A 22,430-nucleotide genomic window follows, 5' to 3' on the forward strand; every position below is an offset into this window, starting at 1 on the left:
CAGGGCCTGCTATCTTCGTGTTTGTTAGTATTTATATTATAATATATATTATTATATACATTCTCATTGATAAATATCCCCAGAAATCAGATATATCACGCTGACTTACCTAGCACCTTAAGCTCCGCACTTCCATATATGATCCCATAGATATTTTCTGCCAGACATTGGTACATTCCTGCGTCTGACTGATTCACGTTGTGAATTGTCAACATTCCATTAACCATTTCAACTCTGTTCTGTAAGAGAAGTGACAAGTGATGCTTAAGAACAAGGTAGCTTTATTTGTTAGCGTTAACAAACCGGCGGCTGTGCCGGAGGGTGCAGAGGTTTTTTTTAAAAGGGCAATCATTCGCAAGTCAAAACCATGCCTTGTAAATGATTGCCCCTTTAAAAAAACATGGCGGCTGGACTCATATTGCATTACATCCGGCCATAGTGTTACAGATGATATATTACATATACAGTGTTGCATTGTTGTGTGTTTCGTTACCGCCGCAATTTAAAGGTAAATTTACTAAGATTGGAGTTCTATTGAAGATGCGATGTTGTCATAGCAACCAATCAGATTCTAATTCTTATTTCTTTAGCACCTTCTAGAAGATAATAGGTAGAATCTGATTGGTTGCCCATAGCAACATCCCATCTCCAATAGAACTCGCCTCTTAGTAAATTTACTCCGTACACTCAGCCCCCTGGACTGCTTATTGATTCTTATCATCTTCAGTGACAAAACAGTTCAGTCCTCCAGACCTAAAGAATAAAGGTTATAGGTGGGAAGGGGCATAGAGATGTGGGCTGGGCCCTGGGGGTGTACGAAGGGGACTGCCCAGCGTTCTATGGGCATGCTCCATATAGGGATGGCCATCGACCATCGATGTCAAATAGTTTTGCCTTCGATGAGGGAGAACCAGATGGTTTCCCACCATCGAAGTCAAGCTCAAACAAATAGTTTCGTTTTTGCTTTTTTCACGACACAGATCTTAGCTCCGCCCCCGACACCCGCAAAGCCCCGCCCCTGTATTTTGATTGGCGCTCAGGCCAATCAATGTGAATGGATGACTCCCCCTCCTGGCCATTCATGCATAACTGCACTTCCGTAACACTTTTTCATCCGTCAAGAAAATAATTCTATTCAAAGTATAAAATAAGACTTTGCAATGCTTAATAATATAGTACATAAAAGCCTTCAGTTTGCCTTCAAGCAAGTGGTAATGATGGACAAATGGCAAATTTCTCCTAATATGACATGTGCTTGACATTTACAAGAAATTCCCAAATTGCCCTTCGTTATGAGAGAGGCCGGACTAGGCTGAGCCTGGGGTCAGTAAAGCCTCCAGACCATCACTTGATCATTATGAAGATTGGGTTTGCAGATTGCATGTATGAGTCAATGTAACTTACTACTGTGCAGAGGAACATTCGCTGAGAATAATAATGGGCTATGTTCTAATTTTAAATCTATACTATTATATTTCACAGTTTTATTATTACTAATAAGAAAACATGATTTATTTTATCCGTATTAGATTAAAGTAATTATTTTCTGTATTTTCTTTCTTTATTTTATAATAAATAAATAAAAATGAATTCATATTTATTTATTTATACTCCATTAAACTCTGAGCTCCCCCTTGGGAATGCAGGTGGGTCGATGCCTGCTCAGGACGGGCGGCAAAGTCACATGACGTGGGCCGCCGCCAGCTTTTCGGCCGTCTCTGCTGGAAATAAAAGTCAGTTCAGATTGACCTTTATTCCCGTAAGGGGAGAAAAATTATTTGATGGTCGGTGACTATAAAATGATTTCACTCCCCTTCAGTAGCATGAATGTGTTTTCGTACACATCCCCCCGCATGCTAACAAGGTGATGTGGGGGTGTGGGGGTCTGGGGCAGTGGTCGGTGGGGCAGCAGGTGGTGCTTGCCTGTTCTGTAGGCTGCGAGTATATGCAGGCTAGTGAACACGTCTGAATGAGGCCCACTATATTTTGGTTTTAGTATATATTTTATATATATATAACAGTGGCGGCTCCAGGGGTGGGGTTGCAGCACAGTTCATATTTCAAAAAAGGGAAAAACACCAAGTGCCAGTGAGTCGGTTTGGAATGGGCAGTTGGTGTGGCTCCCTTATTTAAATTTTCAACTGTGCTGTAGGCCCTCTGCTTCAAACCAGAAGTACAGTTTAATGACACTGAAATGTTAGACATATCTAATATCCTTTATTAACTAAGCAGCACAGTACCTGGGGTAGTAAGGGCTGACCGTTCTTCAGCCAGCGATAAATCGGCCTGGGCTTTCCAATTGCTTTACACTCCCAATGCAGCTGGTCTCCGCTGTCTAACTGTGTGTCATTAATCTTCTCAATCCATTGTGGCTGAGCTGGTGGAAAGAAAAAAAAAACAGTAAATCTCGATTTTAATGAAGTGCAGAGGAGATACAGTTGACCAGCTATAAAATTTGACAACCAATTAGAAAAACGTGCAGTATCACGGTTCCAAAAATAAAAAGTGGAAAAGATACTGGAGGGACTAAGAACTGAAGTGCAACTGCACAGCAAGCGTAGCCCATAGCAACCACTCACAAAGTACATTTTTTTTGTAGCTCAATCTACAAAACCTATGCAAATATCTAAACTTTCCATTACACAAACAGAATTAAGGGCCTGATTCAGAGAATATACGCAGTTCTAGCGAGTAGCTAGGGCCTTATGTTTAAAGTAAAATATACAGGTATGATGGAATTTACTTTTACCAAGGTCTGATTATGTGCCCTTCACTCTCCTACCTGTCCCTCTGTTAACTCGTCCATCACCCACAGCAGCTGCGCTTCTATGTATTTATCATGCAAGCTAATGAAGGAGTCACAGCCTCAGTCCCCGGCTAAGCTTGGTTTTTGTTTTATGTTCCCCGTCTCAGCTCTACTGGAAGTTTTATTCCTCAGAGCACTGTACTTCATGTAAAGGTCTTGTGCAGGGGTATGAAGTTGCAGCTTTAATATTTCCATTGGTATTTAAATACACTGCAAGATGAAGAAAGCACAACGAGAAATGTAGCATCCCTTTAACATAATGTGTCAATGACCCCAACTTGTGGAGACCTAGTTTCCAAGCTATGACGTCCTTCACCGTTTCACAATCTACAGCTACTTTCAGTGAAATAGTGAGAGAAAAAGGAGGAGAGGAGGTAAGGAAAGAAAGGATGGTGTGAGGGAAGGAAAAGGTAGGATGGATGGGGTGGGAAGGAAAAGGTAGGATGGAGGGAATGTAAGCAAATGAAAGAAAAAGGGGAGGGAAAGAAAGGAAGTAGGGGATTAAGGATTGAAAGATGGAAGGAGGGGAGGGAATGGGAGGGAAAAAAAGGAAGGAGAAAGAAGGGGATGAAGGGAGACGGGAAGGAAAGGAAGGAAGACAAGGAACGGGAGGATCAGAAGAAGGGAATGAAAGGCAAGGGAAGGAAGTAAGGAGGGGAGGAAGGAATTAAAGGAAGCAAGGAAAGAGAGGAAGGGAAAGGAAGTGAGGAAAGGAAGAAGGGGAGAGGAGAAAGGAAGGAAAGGAAGCAAGGAAAGAGAGGGAGGGAAGGAAAGTGAAGAAAGGAAGGAAAGAAGGAGGGGAGGAAGGAAGGAGGGGAGGGGAGGAAGGAAGGAAGAAAAGGAAGCAAGGGAAAAGAGGGAGGGAAGGAAAGCGAGGAAAGGAAGAAGGGAAGGAAAGAAGGAACTGAAAGGAAGGAAAGGGATGGAGGGAAGGAGAGGGAGGAAAGGAAGAAGAGAAGGAAGAGCAAGCAAACCAAGAGCAAGCAAAGAAAATACAATGGAAGGGAAAGGGGAATTATAGTACCTGCACCAACTTTATGCAAGTCAGTATAAGTACAGTAATATAATCAGGTAAGAACTAAACAGTTTGTACCACCCTGAGCAATCATAATCATAAGATTATTACTTCTGGCACTAAATATTAATACTATTACTATTACTAAGGGACAGATGTATTAAGTCTTCTAAAGAGTAGAGAAGTAGACCAGCGGAGATGATGCCCATGTCAACCAATCTGCTTCTACCTATCATTATAAAATGTACTTGATAGATGGTACTTCAAAGCTGATTGGTTACTACTGTACAGATGGAGCGGGCATCATCCTTGGCCGGCGCTCGCCAGATCCCTTGCACTGGAGAGCGCCGGCAATAAAGACTGGGACATGCGTGCGTCTCACACACACGTGCGTCTCAGTATCACGGCGGCTGGGCAGTGTCTCCGCTTCAGGGAGACGCTGCCCAGTTTGGGGGGGGAGGGGTCGGTGAAGCGAGGGGGACCAGGTGGGGAGGCGGCAGGAACCAGCGGCAGGCTCCGTTTGCAAAGGGAGGCGCACAAGCGTTTCGTGCACGCGCGCCCCTGGCGGAAGCCAGCCACTGGCAGGGCTGGCGATATGAGCGACTTCTCCACTCTTTATAAGGCTTGATACATCTGCCCTAAATGTGTGTTTAATAGGGACCCAAAGGGGGAACTTACTAAGATGGCAGTTCTATTTCACATACGATATTGCTATGGGCAACCAATCAGAACCTACCTCTTATTTATTTAGCCCCTAGAAGATAATAGATAGAATCTGATTGGTTGGCCATAGCAACATTCCATCTGAAATAGAACTCCCATCTTAGTAATTTTCCCCCAAAATATGCAATGCCCCTCTAAACTTGCTTGTACAAAGAAACCAGGGATTCCACCCGACTTATGGGACATGGGTTAGTTCCCGTTCCCAACCGAGTACCCCCCTTCCAGACAGAAGATGAAATTCGCATATCGAACACTTCGACCAGTCAACCTTCTGTGTGAAAGGGTCAACCCAGGTTGCATTTCCTAGGACATTGACCCTGAGGAAGGGGCTTACTTGTACAATAGCAGCAATAGGTTGGGGTGTTGACTTTAACTTGCCGTCTTCTAGATACTTTTCTAAAGTCATTAAACACTTTTTAGTTTTGGCCTAGAATCTATTTTTTTCCCATCATTTTCTTATCCTCATTACAAAACTTGCCATAGGTGATGCTTACAATGGATCAACGCTTCTCCCCTCGTTTGTGTTCTAATTGTGATGTCTTAAAACTAATGTTCCGTTTTGTTATTTCTTTGGAACAGATTGTTCCATATTCATAGGCACAATGTTCTGATTCATTTTGTAAACATGTTAAGGAGAGAGTATCATCCAGCTATGTTAGACGTGAACTGTGCTTCGTATCTAATTAGAAACAGCTGCAACAATTTTATTTCACCTATTATTCACTTGTACATCAGCATAAAATTGTAATAAGCGCAGCTAATATTTTTTACAGCATAACTTCATACAGTAGGAGTGCCCTTTGTTGTATCAACCGTTGTTTGCCGCTTTACAGGTAGAGAAAAATAACAGTAATCCTCAGGGCCGACAGGGGGGTGCCCAGGTTACAGCTGTCCTAGGCCCCAGCCTCTGGAGGGGCCTGGGCAGCTGCCCACAGAGGTGCCAATCCTCCCCCCTGGGCACCCGCACACCTCCTCCCCCTCCTGGCACCGGCGGCCTCCCAGCCAGGCACGCACATTGCAGCCTGCAGAGCACCGAGCCTAGGACACAGAGGGGCTCGGCGCTCTGCAGGCTGCACAGCACTGTGCAGTGTGCGCACTGACGTTCTGGACCTGACCGACGGTGGAGGGAGGCTGAAGAAGCGATGCCACGTGATGGTAAGTGATGGGGTAGGGGGAGGCGGGCTGCTGGCAGGTGCGGGGGGGGTGTGTGGATGGTGATGTATGGCGCTATGCCACTGGGGGCCCAGACTGTAGGTCAGTCCCGGGCCCCAACAATTCTAGTGGCGGTGTACAATGCAGGTAGGTGCACAATAGTGAACGAATGGTTATATCTTCCTGACAAGGCCAATTTTTAGATTTATTTATTAAAACCTGTACTATAAGTCAAATTTAACCACAATTCCAGGGGCCTTTAACTAGGGACAGACTGGGTCAGAGGCCATTGGGAGACAGACAGGGAATGCTGCCTAGCTGCTATGATTGTGAACTGCACGCAAGCTACTGATTGGTGGATGGTTAGACCTATCCGGTAGTCAGTTTTGACAGACATTTAAAGTATTAAAGCAAGTCGAGAGACAGTGTGGGACGGAAGGAGGGATAAATATAAGCCGAATGGAAGACAGAGTTTGTGATTACACATGGTTTATAATGGCTGGTTAAACGCCAACACTCCCCACAGAGAAGGAGGGTGGCATGAATGTAAATGAAGGGCTGATACAGAACTTCAGTCTCTGGCTTGAGTTCAGTACTACAATATGCTGTGGATTGTGTGTATTGAGATGCTCGGAAAGTTAGTTATTGAAAAAGTTTTTGTGTGTGTGCATAGTTATATTAAATATAATTTTGTGGGTGTTTCATAACCCTCCCCCGTAAAAAAAGCCTATGACACCTGGTGATAGCAGCCCATACTCATGAGTCAATGTAAGGAGTGATCTTCATATGCTTCCATACATTGGTAGATTTTTGTTCCCATCATACAGATGAATCCTTAGGTTTATACTCAGTTTAAGTACTGCAAAGAAGGTGGCATCTGGCCAAAACTGAACTGCTGCTGGGGCAGATGTAATGTGTGCTGAGAGATAAGATATGGGTGGGTGTGTTCAATTGGAAATAATGACTTGCAATGTGAAAAATAATTATCTCTTACATGTGTGGTCTACATGCAAAAACAGTCAGTATTTACCCTGCAACGGAGACTATATAAATGTATTTGCTCCCCTTGCATGGCAAAATGGTTTAGTCCAGCCTCCAGGCACAAAATTGGAACACACACATGCACACGCACACAAACACTGTATACTGTATATCCAGGGGCGGATCCAGGATAAAATGACAGGGGGGGCACCATGATAAAAGAGGGAGGTGTGGTGTTAGTGGTGCCAGTGTACATGCTAAGAGAGCGGCAGAGAGAGGGTGGGAATGGGATTAAAAATAGGCCCTGGCATTTAAAGTAAGCAGGCCCACCATGGCGACAAAAATGAAGGATGTAGTTGTGCATGCGCCGAAGGCGCGCTCTGGAAAAGGGGGTGTGGCCACTCAACAGGGGGCGTGTCCTTGCGTGTAGTGTACAACACCATATATGTACACATGATGCCAAATGGAATGAGCCAAAATTCACATAATGCCACATCGATTGAGCCAAAATTCAAATAATGCCACATGGATTGTGTCAAAATTCGCATAATGCCACACGGATTGAGCCAAAATTCACATAATGTCACACGGATTGAGCCAAAATTTACATAATAACACACGGATTGAGACAAAATTCACATAATGCCAAATGGATTGAGCCAAAATTCACATAATGCCACACGGATTGAGCCAAATTCCTAAAATGCCATATCGATTGAGCCAAAATTCACATAATGCCATACGGATTGAGCCAAAATTCACATAATGCCACACGGATTGAGCCAAAATTCACATAATGCCACACGGATTGAGCCAAAATTCACATAATGCCACACGGATTGAGCCAGAATTCACATAATGCCACACAGATTAAGCCAAAATTCACAATACGCTTCATAAACAGGGACATTGTCCACCAAAGGCGTGCATTAAACATTTACACCATAATGTCCATTACACGATAAGTTACACGCCATTATGCCCATTATGTATTATGCCAAACACCATAATGCCTATTAAAAATTATGCTACATAAGTGCTTCTTATCTACATGCTCATTGCCAAGGGTTCCATGCTCATTGCCAGAGGTTCCATGCTCGTTGCCATGTGGGATTACATGCTCATTGCCAAGGGGAATACATCCTCGCGGTAAATGGGGGACAGCTGCCGCCAGGCAGAAGTGATAGCCACTGACAGTGGCAGAGCCTGGCTGTATTCAGAGCACTGCAGGTCCCGACTATTTGAAATAATACCCCTTTCACACCAGAAAATGCATTCCCAGGTTGGCCCCTTTTACACCAGCCTAGTCCGTGCATTTTCTGGTGTGAGGGGGAGAGAAAACCACCCCTCCCCCCCTTTAACCAGTTATCTAATTTAACCAGCTATATCTTCGGAACCAACTGACCCATTTACATGATACAAGTATCATGTTGAAGAACATTTGAGTGGGCTTTGAATGAGTTTAGTCCAGTGAAACTGGAACGTTTGGTTCCAGAGTAGTCTGCCCTCAAAGAACATGAACAGCCAGAAATTACATTCCAAAAATAAAAAAAATGTATACGCAATATCTCTGGAACCGATTGACTGATATGGACCAGCCTGATATCATATTGAAGGCCCAGCGATTTAGAATTGAATAAGATGCCAGGGGGGAACTGGCAGCCGTTGGAACCGGGTGGGGGTCGGAATTGACGGGTCCAATATTATACTATGGGGAAAAAAAGTTACACCTTTGCCAGGTGATATCTCCGGTTCCTGGGGGGCTAGAGACACGGGGCTGGGCTCGTTTGAAAGCCCTGGTCCTCAGCTACAAAATAAAATGACAAGGGGGCACGTGCCCGGGTGCCCCCCCCCTAAATCCGCCACTGTGTATATCCAACACTCAATTCTCCCCCAAGCTGTACTTACTGTATACTTGTAGCTGTCCCCGGAAGGCATTTTTGCCTCTGGAATTTTCGGCTTTACATTCATATGTGGCCGCATCTTCCAGCTGTATATTGGGAATCTCGAGAACCGCCTGTGATTTTCTCAGCCTCGCTTTACTCGGAATAATCCCGCCGACTTTTCTCCATGAAATAGTAGGGACAGGGCTGTAAAAGAACAAAAAAAGCCAATAAAAAAGTGTTTTAACGTTTTTTTTTGGGTTGCAAAACTTGTCCATTAATTGAAGCATTTATAGCAAGTAGCAATAAAGTATGATCACAATTAAGGCCGGTGTACAGCTTGATATACTTCATATTCCCAGAGAGAAACCTGAAGCGGTAATGACTGTTTAAGGCTTTTTTATTGTTACTTTATCATAGTCTGATAGATAATGAATATTGTATAGGTAACGGATAAATTAGAGGTTTGCTCTCTTCCGTAGTCAGACTTAACTAATCACCAAATGTTCCTTGTAAGGACAAAGGATTTCTAATAGAAGGCAAGTGCTGTTGGTAATGTATTATATTTACTGGGATTTGTGGTAACAAGGCTGATATGAATTTTTCAGTGTATTGGAATTGTGTTATTTAGATTTTGCAGATGGCTCTGCATTGTGCCTATTTTACACATATTTCTGTATTTAACTAACATGGTTACCCTTGTGCGTTTCTAATATTGTAGACCAGGCATTCCCTACCCCAGGGATGGGGATCCTTCGGCCCACCAGCTGTTTTCGAACTACACATGCCAGCATTCCCTGGTACAGTTTTGCTAGTTGGCCATGCTAAGGCCGGTTTCACACACTCCGGCTCCTGCCGGACGGTGAAATCCTGCATGGCCATGGAGCCGTGCCGCACACATTAGTTGTGAATGGACACTATTGTGTCCATTCACATGGGACGGCCACGGCCCGGCCGCACGGTTGCAGCCGGATCCCGCCACTGGAAGGGACGGCTGCCGGGCTGTGGCCATCCCCTCCATGATAAAGTACTGTGTGCGGCACGGCGCCCTGGCCGTGCGGGATTTCACCGTCCGGCAGGAGCCGGAGTGTGTGAAACCGGCCTAAAACTGTTGCAGGGCATGCTGGGATGTGGATTTCAACAACAGCTGGAGGGCCGATGGGTCCCCATCCCTGCCCTAGACTGTTCCTCAAGGTACACTAATAACCCTTTCAGACATCCGACCCGGCAATTACTCAGTATTTGAGTGTCAGGTCATTGTGTAGGGTGCAGTCTGACCCCCCCTTTCACACATAGCAGAAAATTACCGGGTTACAAACTGTCAGCCCGGTAATTTGCTGAATTACAGGTAATTTTTGTAGTGTGAGAGGGTCAACCTGGGCACAAATCCCGGGTAAAAGACCCTGGTAAAAAGCAGGGATGGTGACCCGGGATTTTAGACCCGGGATGACCCTTTCACACTACACAAATTACCGGTTAGAACTGCTTCATCCAGTAATTAACTGTTACAGTATGTCTGAAATGGGTATAACAGTGCTGGTTTTACTGATATCCAGGTTTCAGCACAGATGGTTAAATTAAAATAACTCAGGTACTAATTAAGTCACCTGTGCTCAAGCCTGGATATCAGTGAAACCTGCACTGTTGATATGCCTTGAGGACCAAGGTTGGGAATGCCTGTTGTAGACAGTAGGCTTGTGGCGGTGCAGCCAGGCAGTCAGTGCAGGTGGGTGGTGCGGCCAGGCAGTGTGGCGGGTGTTGTGGCTAGCTGGGATTGGCTAGCTCTGTTCCTCCCCTCTAAAGGGGTGATTTAGTACTTTTGTGTTGCATGCCTGAGGCTACTAGATGCCGCCTGCCAGAGAAATTCTAGTGTTGCTCCGTTCTGCCCCACGCACAGCCACCGGCCCTGTTATTACTGTTGTGTTGTGTCGTCTTGACGGGCTGTAAACTACTGGTAAATGCTTTTCTACTATATGCCACTACTCGTAAAATGTCTGACCATTTGCTGCACAACATAATTGTGGATAAGGAAAGAATGAGGCACCGGCAATGAGGTGATTGCTGCCTTCTGTAATTAGTGCTGCATAGTTCTGCTATATACTGGAGAAATCACTGTGCAGCATTCTGCCCAAAGGCTTTATTCAGTGTGAAGGCCATAGAAATATCTGCTGATTCCAGCTGAGCGGAACCAAGGCATAGAGGAAGCAGGATGATATTCTAAGGGAAATACAGTCACTTTTACGTCTTTAATATAATGCTTACATAATTTGTAATAATAACGTGACAGGTAATCACACAGGGTAGGGGTCATTAGACCACCGACTATTGGTCGAAATTTATTAGGTCCACACATTAAAAAAGTCCCCATGCATTAGGTCGATATGGCCAAAAGGCCGACATGGGGAAATGTCAACATGATTTTTCACATTTTGGTAGACATGTAATAAGATGAGATTTTTAAATTGCTACATTTTTGTAAAAATTGCAATGGAATGCAAATTGCGGTGTGAAAAATGCGTTGTCATGCGATTTTGTTTTTGGTCGTGAAAAAGTGGAAATTTAGTCATGAAAATGTGCAAATTAATGCACACGTGTGATTTGTTAGACATGGCAATGTGCGGTTTTTGGTAAAGAAATAAAAAGAAAAACGTGGGGTCCACCCCCCGAGCATAACCAGCCCTGGGTTCAAGGAACCGGTCCTGGTTTTAGAAATTCAGGGGACAAAAAACATAGGGTAACCCCAGTATTTCTAAAACCAGCACCAGGCTCAAGGGCCGGTCATAGTTCCCAAAATATGGGGACAAAATGAGCATGGGTCCTTCGTAATTTTGAACAGCAGAGATTTCCTGATGCCCGCGCCTGATTGGCTAGTGGGGGGGGGCAAACCCCCGGTATGTGGGTGCCATCCTTGGCCGGGGCTCACCAGACCCTCCCCGCTGGCGAGCGCCGGTGACAGGGGCTTCACTGAACTGGGAAGCGCGTGCGTCTCACGGGGACGCTTCAGGGAGAGAGGCAGGGTTAGGGGGGTGATCGGGGTGGCGGGGGCGACGGCGGCGACAGCGGGGGAGGCGGTGGGGACCGTAGACAGGCTCCGTTGTCCAGGGGGTATGCAAGCGTCTCGTGCGCGCGCGCCCCCTGGCGGGGCTGGCGCGATGGTGGGGCTGGCATTACAAACGCCAGCCCTGCAAGGATGATGCCAGCCCCATCTGTACAAGTCACCCTTTGTGTCTATGTCGCTGCGGTCGCCAAGCTTTGAACACTTTTTTATTCCCCCTCTATGCCCAGTGGGATGGTAAAGTATGGTCAAGTCGGTTGCAAAGAAAAATCATGAAAAACTCAAGTTGACCACTTTTTTCATGTCGGCCTTTTGCCTGTGTTGACCCACGTCGTACTAATGCATGTTGACATTTTTCGGCATTCAGCCGTTTCACTAAGATGTGAACATACGCAGCATAGCGGACAGCTGTGAGCCAGGCCCTATCTATCTATCTTACATTCTCTGAAAACATGACACACTTATTTTCCTGCAACTGTCCGTATATATCACAACATAAAATGATATAAAAAATATATTTTTTTTTCTACCCCACAGCGCAGTCATTAATGCCTTTATTACATTAGTCGGAGAGAATCAGGTGGTCGGCGTATTAAATAATGCTCCCTACTGGGTGTACTATATAAGAGCCGTACATGTGCTGATAGTTGGCGGTGGTACGCCTCTTCTGCACAGAAGACAACCAGGACCGAGAATGAAATAACTCACTTACTTCAAATACTGTAGGAACGATCAGTAGGGGCTCAGATTCAAGGAGATTTATTTAAGAGACAACAAAGTTTCAAAAGAACAACAACAAAAAAAAGACTTAATTTCATTTCTTTAGTTTTTTTTTTACTCCGACAAAGGCTGCTGAAATCTTTTAAGTTATTTCATTCTCTGAGTCTTAATTGGGAAAAGGTTTCTTTGTTCGAGAATAAACAGAAATACAGATAATGCCCAGAGTATGACAACTGTGAGGCTGATTGCTTGGCCCTCGGTGCCGGTGCTCGGGTTCTCCGCTGCAGAGTAACTGTTGTTAAGGAATGACAAGAAACATCGACGACACATATATTGTGTATAATCTACACATTGGGACCGATTCAGACTTGCTAGCTGGCAGTGTACATTCGCTGCCTAGACAGCAGGAAGACGGCGCCCTACCGAACGCACGCCCACGCCAAGCCAATCCCTGCACTAGCATGCGAGTGGATGTGTAGGCTTTCCGCACAGAGGAAAAATCATTTGACGGTCACTCACCATCAAAAGATTGTTCCTCCCTTCGTGGATAAATGTCTTTATTTACTTTTATCCCGGACAGAGATGGCCATATTCGCACATGTCCATGCGCAAACGCCAACCATCGGCCGGGGGAGCGAAAGCGGACCTTATCGATCAGGCCTGAATTGACCCCATAGTCCTTGAAATGTTCCTACGGCTTAAATGTAGTCCACATGCGGTAAACCCACCTAATCGGACATGATTTGGAAAGGCGCACACCTGTCTCTATAAGGTCCCACACTTGACAGTGCCTCTCAGAGCACAAACCAAGCATGAAATCAAAGGAATTGTCTGTAGACCAAAGAGACAGGATTGTCTCGAGGCACAAATCTGGGGGAGGGTACAGAAACATATCTGCTGCTTTGAAGGTCCCAATGAGCACAGTGACCTCCATTATCCATAAATGGAAGAAGTTTGGAACCACCAGGACTCTTCCTAGAGCTGGCCGCCTGTCTACACTGAGTGATCGTGGGGGGGGGGGGGGGGGGGGGTAGGGGAGCGTTAGTCAGGGAAGTGGCCAAGAACCTGATGGTCACTCTGTCAAAGCTACAGTATTCCATTGGAATGAGGAGAACCTTCCAGAAGCACATCCATCTCTGCAGAAATCCACCTATCAGGCCTGTGTGGTAGAGTGTCACAGGCAGAAGCCACTCCTTAGTAAAAAGCACATGGCAGCCCACCTGGAGTTTGCCAAAATGCACCTGAGAAACAAAATTCTCTGGTCTGATGAGACAAAGATTGAACTCTTTGGTTTACATGCCAACGTCATGTTTGGAGGAAACCAGGCACCACTCACCACCTAGACAATACCATCCCTACAGTAAAGCATGGTGATGGCAGCATCATGCTGTGGGGATGTTTTTCAGTGTCAGACAATGGGAGACTAGTCAGGATAGAGGGAAAGATGAATGCAGCAGTGTACAGAGACCTCCTGGATGAAAACCTGCTGCAGAGCGCTCTTGGCCTCAGACCTGGCCGACGGTTCATCTTTCAGCAGGACAATGGCCCTAAGCTCACAACCAAGATATCAAAAAAGTGGCTAAAGGACGACTCTGTGAATGAACCCGAGTGGCCCAGCCAGAGCCCAGACTTGAATCATATCTGGAGAGATCTGAAAATGGCTGTGCACCGACGCTTCCCATGCAACCTGATAGAACTTGAGATGTAATGCAAAGAGGAATAGGCTAAACTGCCCAAAGATAGCTGTGCCATGCTTGTGGCATCATATTCAAAAATACTTGATGCTGTAATTGCTGCCAACAGTGGCGTAGCTACGTTTTGGGCGCCCCCCCGCCGTTAGGGGGGGAGGGCACCCATACTCACCCCCCGCCGCTGCCCCGTCGAGCACCCCCCCCCCCCGTCGCCCCGTCGCCTATGCTAACCCCCTCCCCCGCAGTCTTACCTATCGCGCTGGACCCGGCGGCTCTGTCCGTTCATCTGCTGAGGACCACCACAAAATGGCCGCCCCCGTACAGCAGACAGTTTCAGAGAACTGTTTGCTATATGGGGGCGGCCATTTTGTTGTGGTCCTCATCAGAAGAACGGAGCCGCCGGGACCGCAAGATACGTATGTCTGCGGGGGATTGGGGGGTAGGTAACTATAGCACCGCAGCCCCTGGCGCCCCCACATGCACAGCGCCCCCCGCGGTGGCGGGGGCTGCGGTGCTATAGTTACGCCCCTGGCTGCCAAAGGTGCATCAACAAAGTATTGTGCAAAGGCTGCGAATAATTATGTACATGTGATTTCTTAGTTTCTTGTTTTTTTTTAAATACATTTTCAAAAATGTCCCCAAAACCTTTCAAGTTGTTATTATGGGGTAATATGTAAACATACATTTTTACATTTTTTTGAAAAGATGGATCATATGTAGTCTTGGGCTGCACCAATTTTGCAAACCAGTGGAAATTGTTTTTTTTTAACTGCACCATTTTCTGTCCAACCTACTGTACTTGCACAATGACTAAAACACCTACAGCTTATATAGATGGAAATTGCCCCACAATATGCTTACTGGTTTATTATTTTTAGTTAGGTCCAGCTCAGTATTTTTATTATTCAATTTTCTCACATTTTTCTGAACAAGTTGACAAAAGCTTTGCAGTCGTATAATTGGATTTGCCAGAGGCACTGTTTTACGTCTTTTTTTTTTTTTTTGCTATTAGTATTACTACCGTAATCCCAAAAGAGAAAAGACATTGGTAAAGCTGAAGATGGAAAATAAAAAAGGCGTCAAATTAAATTGCTCCCTCCCCTCTTCCCTCTCCCCTACTAAGCCTAAAATTTAGACAGGGCAAAATAAAAAAAAAAAAAACATTTTAAATGGAAAGAGCAATTGGTGAGAAGCAGAAATAAAGGCACTGATCTGATCCTCAGCTAATGGCTGGAGGAAGTAGATAAGAACTCGTTATATGTACACCAAAATAACTTCATGTTGTTAGTTGATGAAATTGACTAAGATAACCTTTAATTACTTAACAGGACACATCTTTTGTTGCTGTCAAAGTGTAAAAAGCAGGTGGAAAATGATAATGCCAGTTTCGCTGGCTGTTATTAGCAGTTGGGAAGGTGTTGTAATCCTCCAGAGTTAAAACTAGCACATAACAAAGGGAAACCAGTGTGAGTGCAATCTTATAATGTCAAATCCTGTATCTCATTTTATAAATCCCTCTAGGTATGTATTTGACAGTTATGCTTATGGATGTAATTTGATATGCCTGAAAAACTGTAAGGATATAAAAAAAGTGTATATTTGCATAAAATTTTTCACATTTCTAGTCTACACTCAACAGTGGCGGCCATTTTGTGGGCTAAACCATTATTCAGCCTAGGGGTACTTGAAATCCATTCTTGTGGAATTGATAGGCTGCCTGTCTAAATTCTTTGAGGCTAAAAGATCCCTGATGTCACTACCACGTGAAATGTGACAACAATGGGAGGAGCAAGGTTGGAACATGGGACCCCAAATGTACCATGGGAGATGAATTGTAGCAGGAAATCCAGTACAACCTTTAAGATCTGGGGTCAGTTTAAAAGGTGCGAGTGCTGCTTTAGGCAATCCGGGCACAACCTTTAGGCAATCCAGTACAACCTTTAAAATCCGGGGTCAGGTTAAACTGACCCCGGATTTTAAAGGTTGTACTGGATTTCCTGCTACAATTCAACTCTCATGCTCACCACTGGATTTGAACTTTGGAAACTTCTCAGCATTATACCAGCTTATGGGACACCGCTACCTTCACACTGTGGATTACAAATACTGCAAACATCGTGAGGATGCCTCTCTAATTCGAGGACTGCATTCACCCTCCAGCGATATTTCAACATCCTGCATGGTTTATGGACTCCCTTAATTCGTTTCTGGCCAAGTTACCTAGTGGGAAAGTTGAGCTACTAACTTTCAAAGGAGAGATACAAGAACAAGCAGGACTCCAGTATCAATAAGTATGCAACCTTTAATATGTTACTGCCTATTACACGCTTATCAGTACACTTACTGTATTCAATTGCTTTATTATTGTTATTTTTTATTATTTATTGCTTATTATATGGTAATAACTATTTTTAATTAAAAAATATATTTTTATTGTACTATCCAATTGATCCTCAATACTTTTAGCGCTCCACTTATATATCTTGCTTGTACCTATTTTAGGGATTTGACACCCCTTTGTGGGAGCAGTTTGACACAACACCCCACCAGGAGCTTGTTCTATTTAGGGCCAATTAAGTGCTCACATATACGCCCTTTCTTATAGTCTGTGATGTTTAGCTTCAAGGCATATTTTATATTGGAATGCTTATTTCTATAAAAAATGTATCATCTACATTTAAACAACCTAACCGATATTCAGCTAAGCGAAGCAGCCCCAATGACTCATCACTCAAGATGCTTAACAGTCATAATGACTTTCACTGCTGGGCATGGCTTGCAGCTGTTCTAGTATAGTATCTATTCCTCAAAGGATGTTGTTTAGTGGCTAGTCACACAATGAAGTATCTCCCTTATTTATTTATTTGAGTTTTGAAGCTCCCTTTAAAATTAAAGGCTGGTTATGTCATTTCTAGGGGGATATGGGGGCCCCCACAATGGGTGCTGAGAGAGTATTGCAGGAAGATTTTGGCTAGTGTGCAGGGGAGGCTCCAGAGGTGGGGCTGCAGCACACTTCAAAATTCAAATAGGGAAGGCACAGCAACTGCCACCAACTGCTATTCCAATCTGACTCACTTGCAGTTGGTGTTTCTCCCTTATTTGAATTTTGGACTGTGCTGCAGCCCAACCCCTGGAGCCACCACTGCTAGTGTGTCTGAATGACTGAGGAGACCAGTTAGTTAGCCAGTTAGTTAGCCCCACAGCACTTACAGAGTAAGTGCCTGTGCTATGTTCTGCATAACTGAGTAGCTTAGCCCAGCAGCACAGGAGGAGGACGCAATGGACTGAGTGATGCGGCAGAAACAAAGAAGTCTCTCACCAAGAGACCACAATGTTTCTCAGAAACTTAGAATACAGGCCATGATTGAGAGGTGGAGCTTTTTACACAGTCCCTAACAAACACACACACACACACACACTGTGACTACCCTCTTTAATATTAATCTCAGGTCCATCGGGAAGGGGACTACATATTTTACGGACCATGTTTACTACCTGAAAACTTGTGAGCCTTTGGCAACTTCCACGAGAGTAAGTATGGCACTTAGGGTGTCAGTCCTTTTCAATATTCACATTCTCTCAGGAGCATATTAAGAGAAGAAGAATCCTATGTGCAGTCTCCAGCCAGGTCCCCCCTCCCCTAGCATACACTCTGAGCACAAGATCACTAGTAGACCACAGCACTGTACCAGAGTCTAGAGCACATGTGTAGGTCTCCGCCGCCATACTCCCAGTGATTTTCCTACAGAACATCACCCATTTTCCTTGTCATTTTTTGTAGCGCTGTTGCCATTGACTCGGATTCCAGAGATGTAAGAATTTAAAAAATGGTCGTAGGGAAAGCGGTCTGGCCTACTTGTACCACGAAATGATTATATGATGCTGTCTTCTCTCCTGAATTGTCCCTCTTGTGAAGGTTTTATAAACCTGGATACCTGCTTCGCTAAAATGTCAGGATCAGTCTTTGCCCAGGTTGAAGAACCGTCTACAGTAGCGATGCCCCTGACCTTCGTAACTGACAGAAACACATACTGTAAATGAACCAAGCTGAATTTATTGAGAAAATGCAAAATTTTTCAGTAATTGAAGTATTATTCAGTATTATTATTTATAATGTACATTATAAATGGCACCAATGAGGACTTTGTAGCAACTTACAGTATTTAGACCCTGGTTGAGGTTGGCTCGGTAAGCCCTGAACATCACAGTTTACCGAACGCCTGAGATGCTATTCCCCTCTCACCACTGCCGAATCCCCTCGGTACCATGCAAGGGGTTGTGTATGCGAACGCATTTCCTCACATGTAGCCAAAGGGGAGAGAAATCATTGTATGGTCATCGTCACTCTAAACTGACTTTTTATTTCCATTGGTGTCCGCCTTAGAGGAGGCGGACGTTGAGGTCATGTGACGTCAGCTGCCTTACCCTGGCAGGCATCGGCCCGCCTGCGCACCCATGGAAACGCCCAGCATTTTTATGGGAATACCCATAAATTGCTGGGTGTTCCCATGGTCCAGTGACGTCACTGCCCCGGTCCACCCCCGGCCTTCCCTCTCTGCAATAAATGGGCCAGCTAGTGTTAAATTGTCCAGAGTCTGCCCATGCGCAATTACGCGCTTTTTCATGTGCAGAACCCCTAACATCGAAACAGGGTCGAAGTCGCCCCGTTCCCAGTGATAATAGATCAGGACCTAATTCTTTCCATCAACCCCAAGAAAGACCACATAGAGCATTTTTTGTGCCCGTTTCCAATTCCGGAACGTGAGCATCCTATCGTTCTTCTTAAAGTGGAAATGTACTCACATCGGTGCTAAAGAAAAAACTTTGCGTGCCCATTGGTTTTGCGGCTTATAAAATCCATTTATTATCTCCGAACAGGAACATCGTGTTTGTTCCACTTTTAGTTTACAGCACGACGAGATTCCTGCCGGTAGATTTTGCATTACTTAAAATGCACCAGCGGCTTTCTAGCATAAATCCTTTCAGCTGCCAAGATTAATAGAGCAGGTCTCCTCCTTTTCTCTGTCAGTATTCATGATACTTCCTCTGGAGTCTGTAATATTCCCTTCATTAGACACTTTTCTAAATTTCTAATTAACCTTTTCCACCATTTAGTAATCACCTCCTCAAAGTAATTTTAAACTTCTGATCTTTAATTATTCCGACCCTCATTGATGGCTCATCACCCAACAATGTTTTAAAGACTAGTTTGTTGTTTGCAATAAAAACATACCAAAAAAATACTTTTAGAAAGACAGAGGTTAAGGGGCAGATGCATTTACATAAGTTAAAGGCACTTACACTGCTGTGATCTGAACACCGACTGTGTGGTTTCTGGCCATGTGGAAGTCAATAAACTCATAACATGGAAATATAGAATACTGGAAATATATTCAGTATGATTTCCCGAAATAAAAAATTTCGACAAGCATTGCTATACAGCCAAAATACAGACATGTTCAAAACGCAGACGTGGTCCAAATGCCGTCGTGGTCCAATTGCTGACATTTAAAATGTCGACCAAATGTTGGTATGGTTTTTGGGTATGTATTTCTACATAGGTCGACATGGACCATAAGTGTACTGCGTCCCCTCACATGGCTTGCGGCAGTTTCCATGCGTCAGGCACGGTCCCTTACCCACTATTATATCTAACTCTATGCCCACTTGGATCATGCCGAAAGAACAAGTTAGTTTCAAAGTAAGTTATTAAAAACTCATGTTGAGATTTTTAAATATCAACATTTTAAATGTCGGCACCATGTCAGCATTTTAACCATGTTGGTATTTTCAATGTGTCAGGATTTTTGACTGTCTGCCAATGGTTGTTGGTATTTTGACCATCTGTATTTTGAGACTGTTGGTACATTGACTGCATCCCTTGGAATTTCTAACTAAATAAATCAAAGGTTTAGAACGTTCCTAGTACATGACAATGACTATCATAGATTTAGAGATAGTCTCATGGACAGGGCTGCAAAGAAATGGCCTTTGTGTCATCATTGACACACTGGGTGAAATGTAATCGGATGAGATATTCAGAAAGTGAGAAATTTGGTAAGAAATCTCCAGTTTTTTTTGTAGTGGCAATCATTTACACTGCAAATTCAAAATGGCTTTGCAGTGTAAATGATTGGCACTTTAAAAAAAAAATTGAGATTTCTTAACAAATCTCTCACTTTCTGAATCTCTCATCCTATTCAATTTCACCCACTGTTTCTTTTGTATGCTGGGCAGCATAAGAAAGGAGAACAAAAGCAACGACCAGTGATGGATAGTCAGGGCAGGACTTGGCTAGTGTCTTTCCTACTACAAGGTAATTGACACTAAAAGGAGCTGCATCTGACATCCTAATATTCCTCCCTCACATCACTATTCTTATGCAGCCCAGTTCACACTTAAACATCCTTTTTGACCTCATATTTTCTGTGATGCTGGAGGAACCTGTACCTCAGCTATATAACTCTCAGTCTGTGGCTTTCTGCTGCCTCCATTCCCCTCATCACATACAGTAATGTCACTGCCCCCTGTCACATACAGATGTCTTCCCACATCATTCATCTCCTGATATAATCTGTGCTGCTGGAGGACCCTGCTCCTTCTGCGATAAAACTGTCAGTCTTTGGCTTACTGTTACCTTAATTCACCTCCTCACACCATGTCACTGCCCCTGTCTCATGCAGTCTTCACCTAACTTAGACATCACTCATCTCCTGATATGATCTGTGCTGCTGGGGGACCCTGCTCCTTCCGCTATATAACACTCTCAGTCCTGGGCTTCCTGTTGCCTCCATTCCCCTCTCGTATCATGTCAATGCATCTGTCACATACACACTTTTCCTAACATACACTAGACTCATCTGATATAGTCTCTGTTGCTGGGGCACTTAAGAATGCGCAAATGGGTTCTGCGACATCGGAGGCATCCCATCACCAGACAGTCTGTTGCCAGTTGGAGGTGGGGAGGTGGCGGCAACAGCCTCCATTTCTTCAAACAAAGGTGTGTTGCCGCCATTTAGGGGGAGGGAAGAGGCCAGAATCTCCATCAGGAGATATACTTTAGATATTGCAGGGCCGGCTTGTGCCAAATACTGGTAGACCATATCTCTCTTGCCAACCATCTATTATATAAACTATAAGTCTTCTTATCTCCTACTGTTATACTTTATTTGACTCATTTGCTGAAACAAAAAGCGATTAAATAAAAATACTATTAAAATTATAACATTAGCCATTAACATATCCAAAAGAATTGCATAACACTCATTTTTTCTCAATGTCATTTTCAGAACTGTGAAGTACAGTAAATGTATGAAGCATTGACAATATTGGAGAAGTTTGGCAGCAGGATAAGTTGCCCATGGCAACCAATCAGCTGCTACGTATATTTTTATAGCATACACTTGATAAATGTTAATTCAAAACTGATTGGTTGCCATGATACACAGCCCCACTGGCACACAGCTTCACTCTTATCACTGTACCTATACATCTCCCCTACATTTGCTTCATACATCTCCCCTGTATTTGTAAGCTCATGAATATTTAATGTATGCTAAACCTATTGTGATATTTGGTTAGATGAGTTATTTACCTATTCATTATTGGAAATTCGCAGAAAGCGTTACAAAAAATAGATGTATTTTTAGACACAGCAACACAACGCTACTGTGGGAATTAGCATTCTGCCCTGACAATCGCTAAGATACATCTGTAATTTCTCAAGAGGTCAATTGTTTTCTGCATAATGGAAAAGGATATTTTTTTTTTTAAATGAATTTGAAAACTACAGCAATAAATAATTTCTTGAGGATTAAGGTGTCAATTACAAACAGAGAACAATGTGCCAAGTATCTAGACAGTGCAATGCTATCATTTATTAACACCTGAATGCTAGAGGGACTGGTAATATATTACGCTATTTCTTCAGAATCAAATAGAGCGAAATGCATTGTGCTATCTGGAACACACTTCTGTCTGGTGCTATATTTTCACTTTTCTCTCCAGAGACCCGGTGCGTTATGAAATAATTATTAGCCAATGCCCAGAGTTTAGTGGAACCGCTAGAAAGTATGACACACATTCAGCGCTTCCTTACTCTAACATAGGTTAATTCAGAAGGTAAAGTGGTTTAACAAGACTGTCTATCTCATATTAATGCCGGCAATTAACTACAGCCTTGATTGTGATGACTACACAGATCTGGTGCCTTTTACATTATAAATGAACTACTTTCATGATTTAAAGAGTTTCTCAAATTGGAAACTGAAAGAAATGAAAGTCCACAAGTCAGTTCAGCTCAATTCAACAGATTCATATCCAATTATTTAATTAACTTTCATTTTGTTTCTGTATCTGCTGCATACTTGCCTACTTTTAAAAACTAGTTTCAGGGTGATAATAG

The 22,430-nt window shown here is 43.9% G+C and overlaps 1 protein-coding gene across 1 annotated transcript in view; it reads right to left on the reverse strand.

Annotated features, from left to right (window-relative positions):
- Positions 1-22,430, reverse strand: part of CNTN5 (contactin 5) — a 1,198,205-nt gene that overhangs the window by 274,683 nt on the left and 901,092 nt on the right. Inside the window, exons 11-13 of the mRNA XM_083170083.1 lie at positions 8,586-8,767; positions 2,241-2,377; positions 110-239 (exon numbers count right to left, since the gene is read on the reverse strand). Coding sequence (XP_083026209.1) covers positions 110-239; positions 2,241-2,377; positions 8,586-8,767 — 449 coding nt within the window. The remainder of the gene's footprint in view (positions 1-109; positions 240-2,240; positions 2,378-8,585; positions 8,768-22,430) is intronic.

The sequence above is a fragment of the Crinia signifera genome, chromosome 2, assembly GCF_055691185.1.
Source record: "Crinia signifera chromosome 2, ASM5569118v1, whole genome shotgun sequence".
Lineage (NCBI taxonomy): Eukaryota > Metazoa > Chordata > Amphibia > Anura > Myobatrachidae > Crinia > Crinia signifera.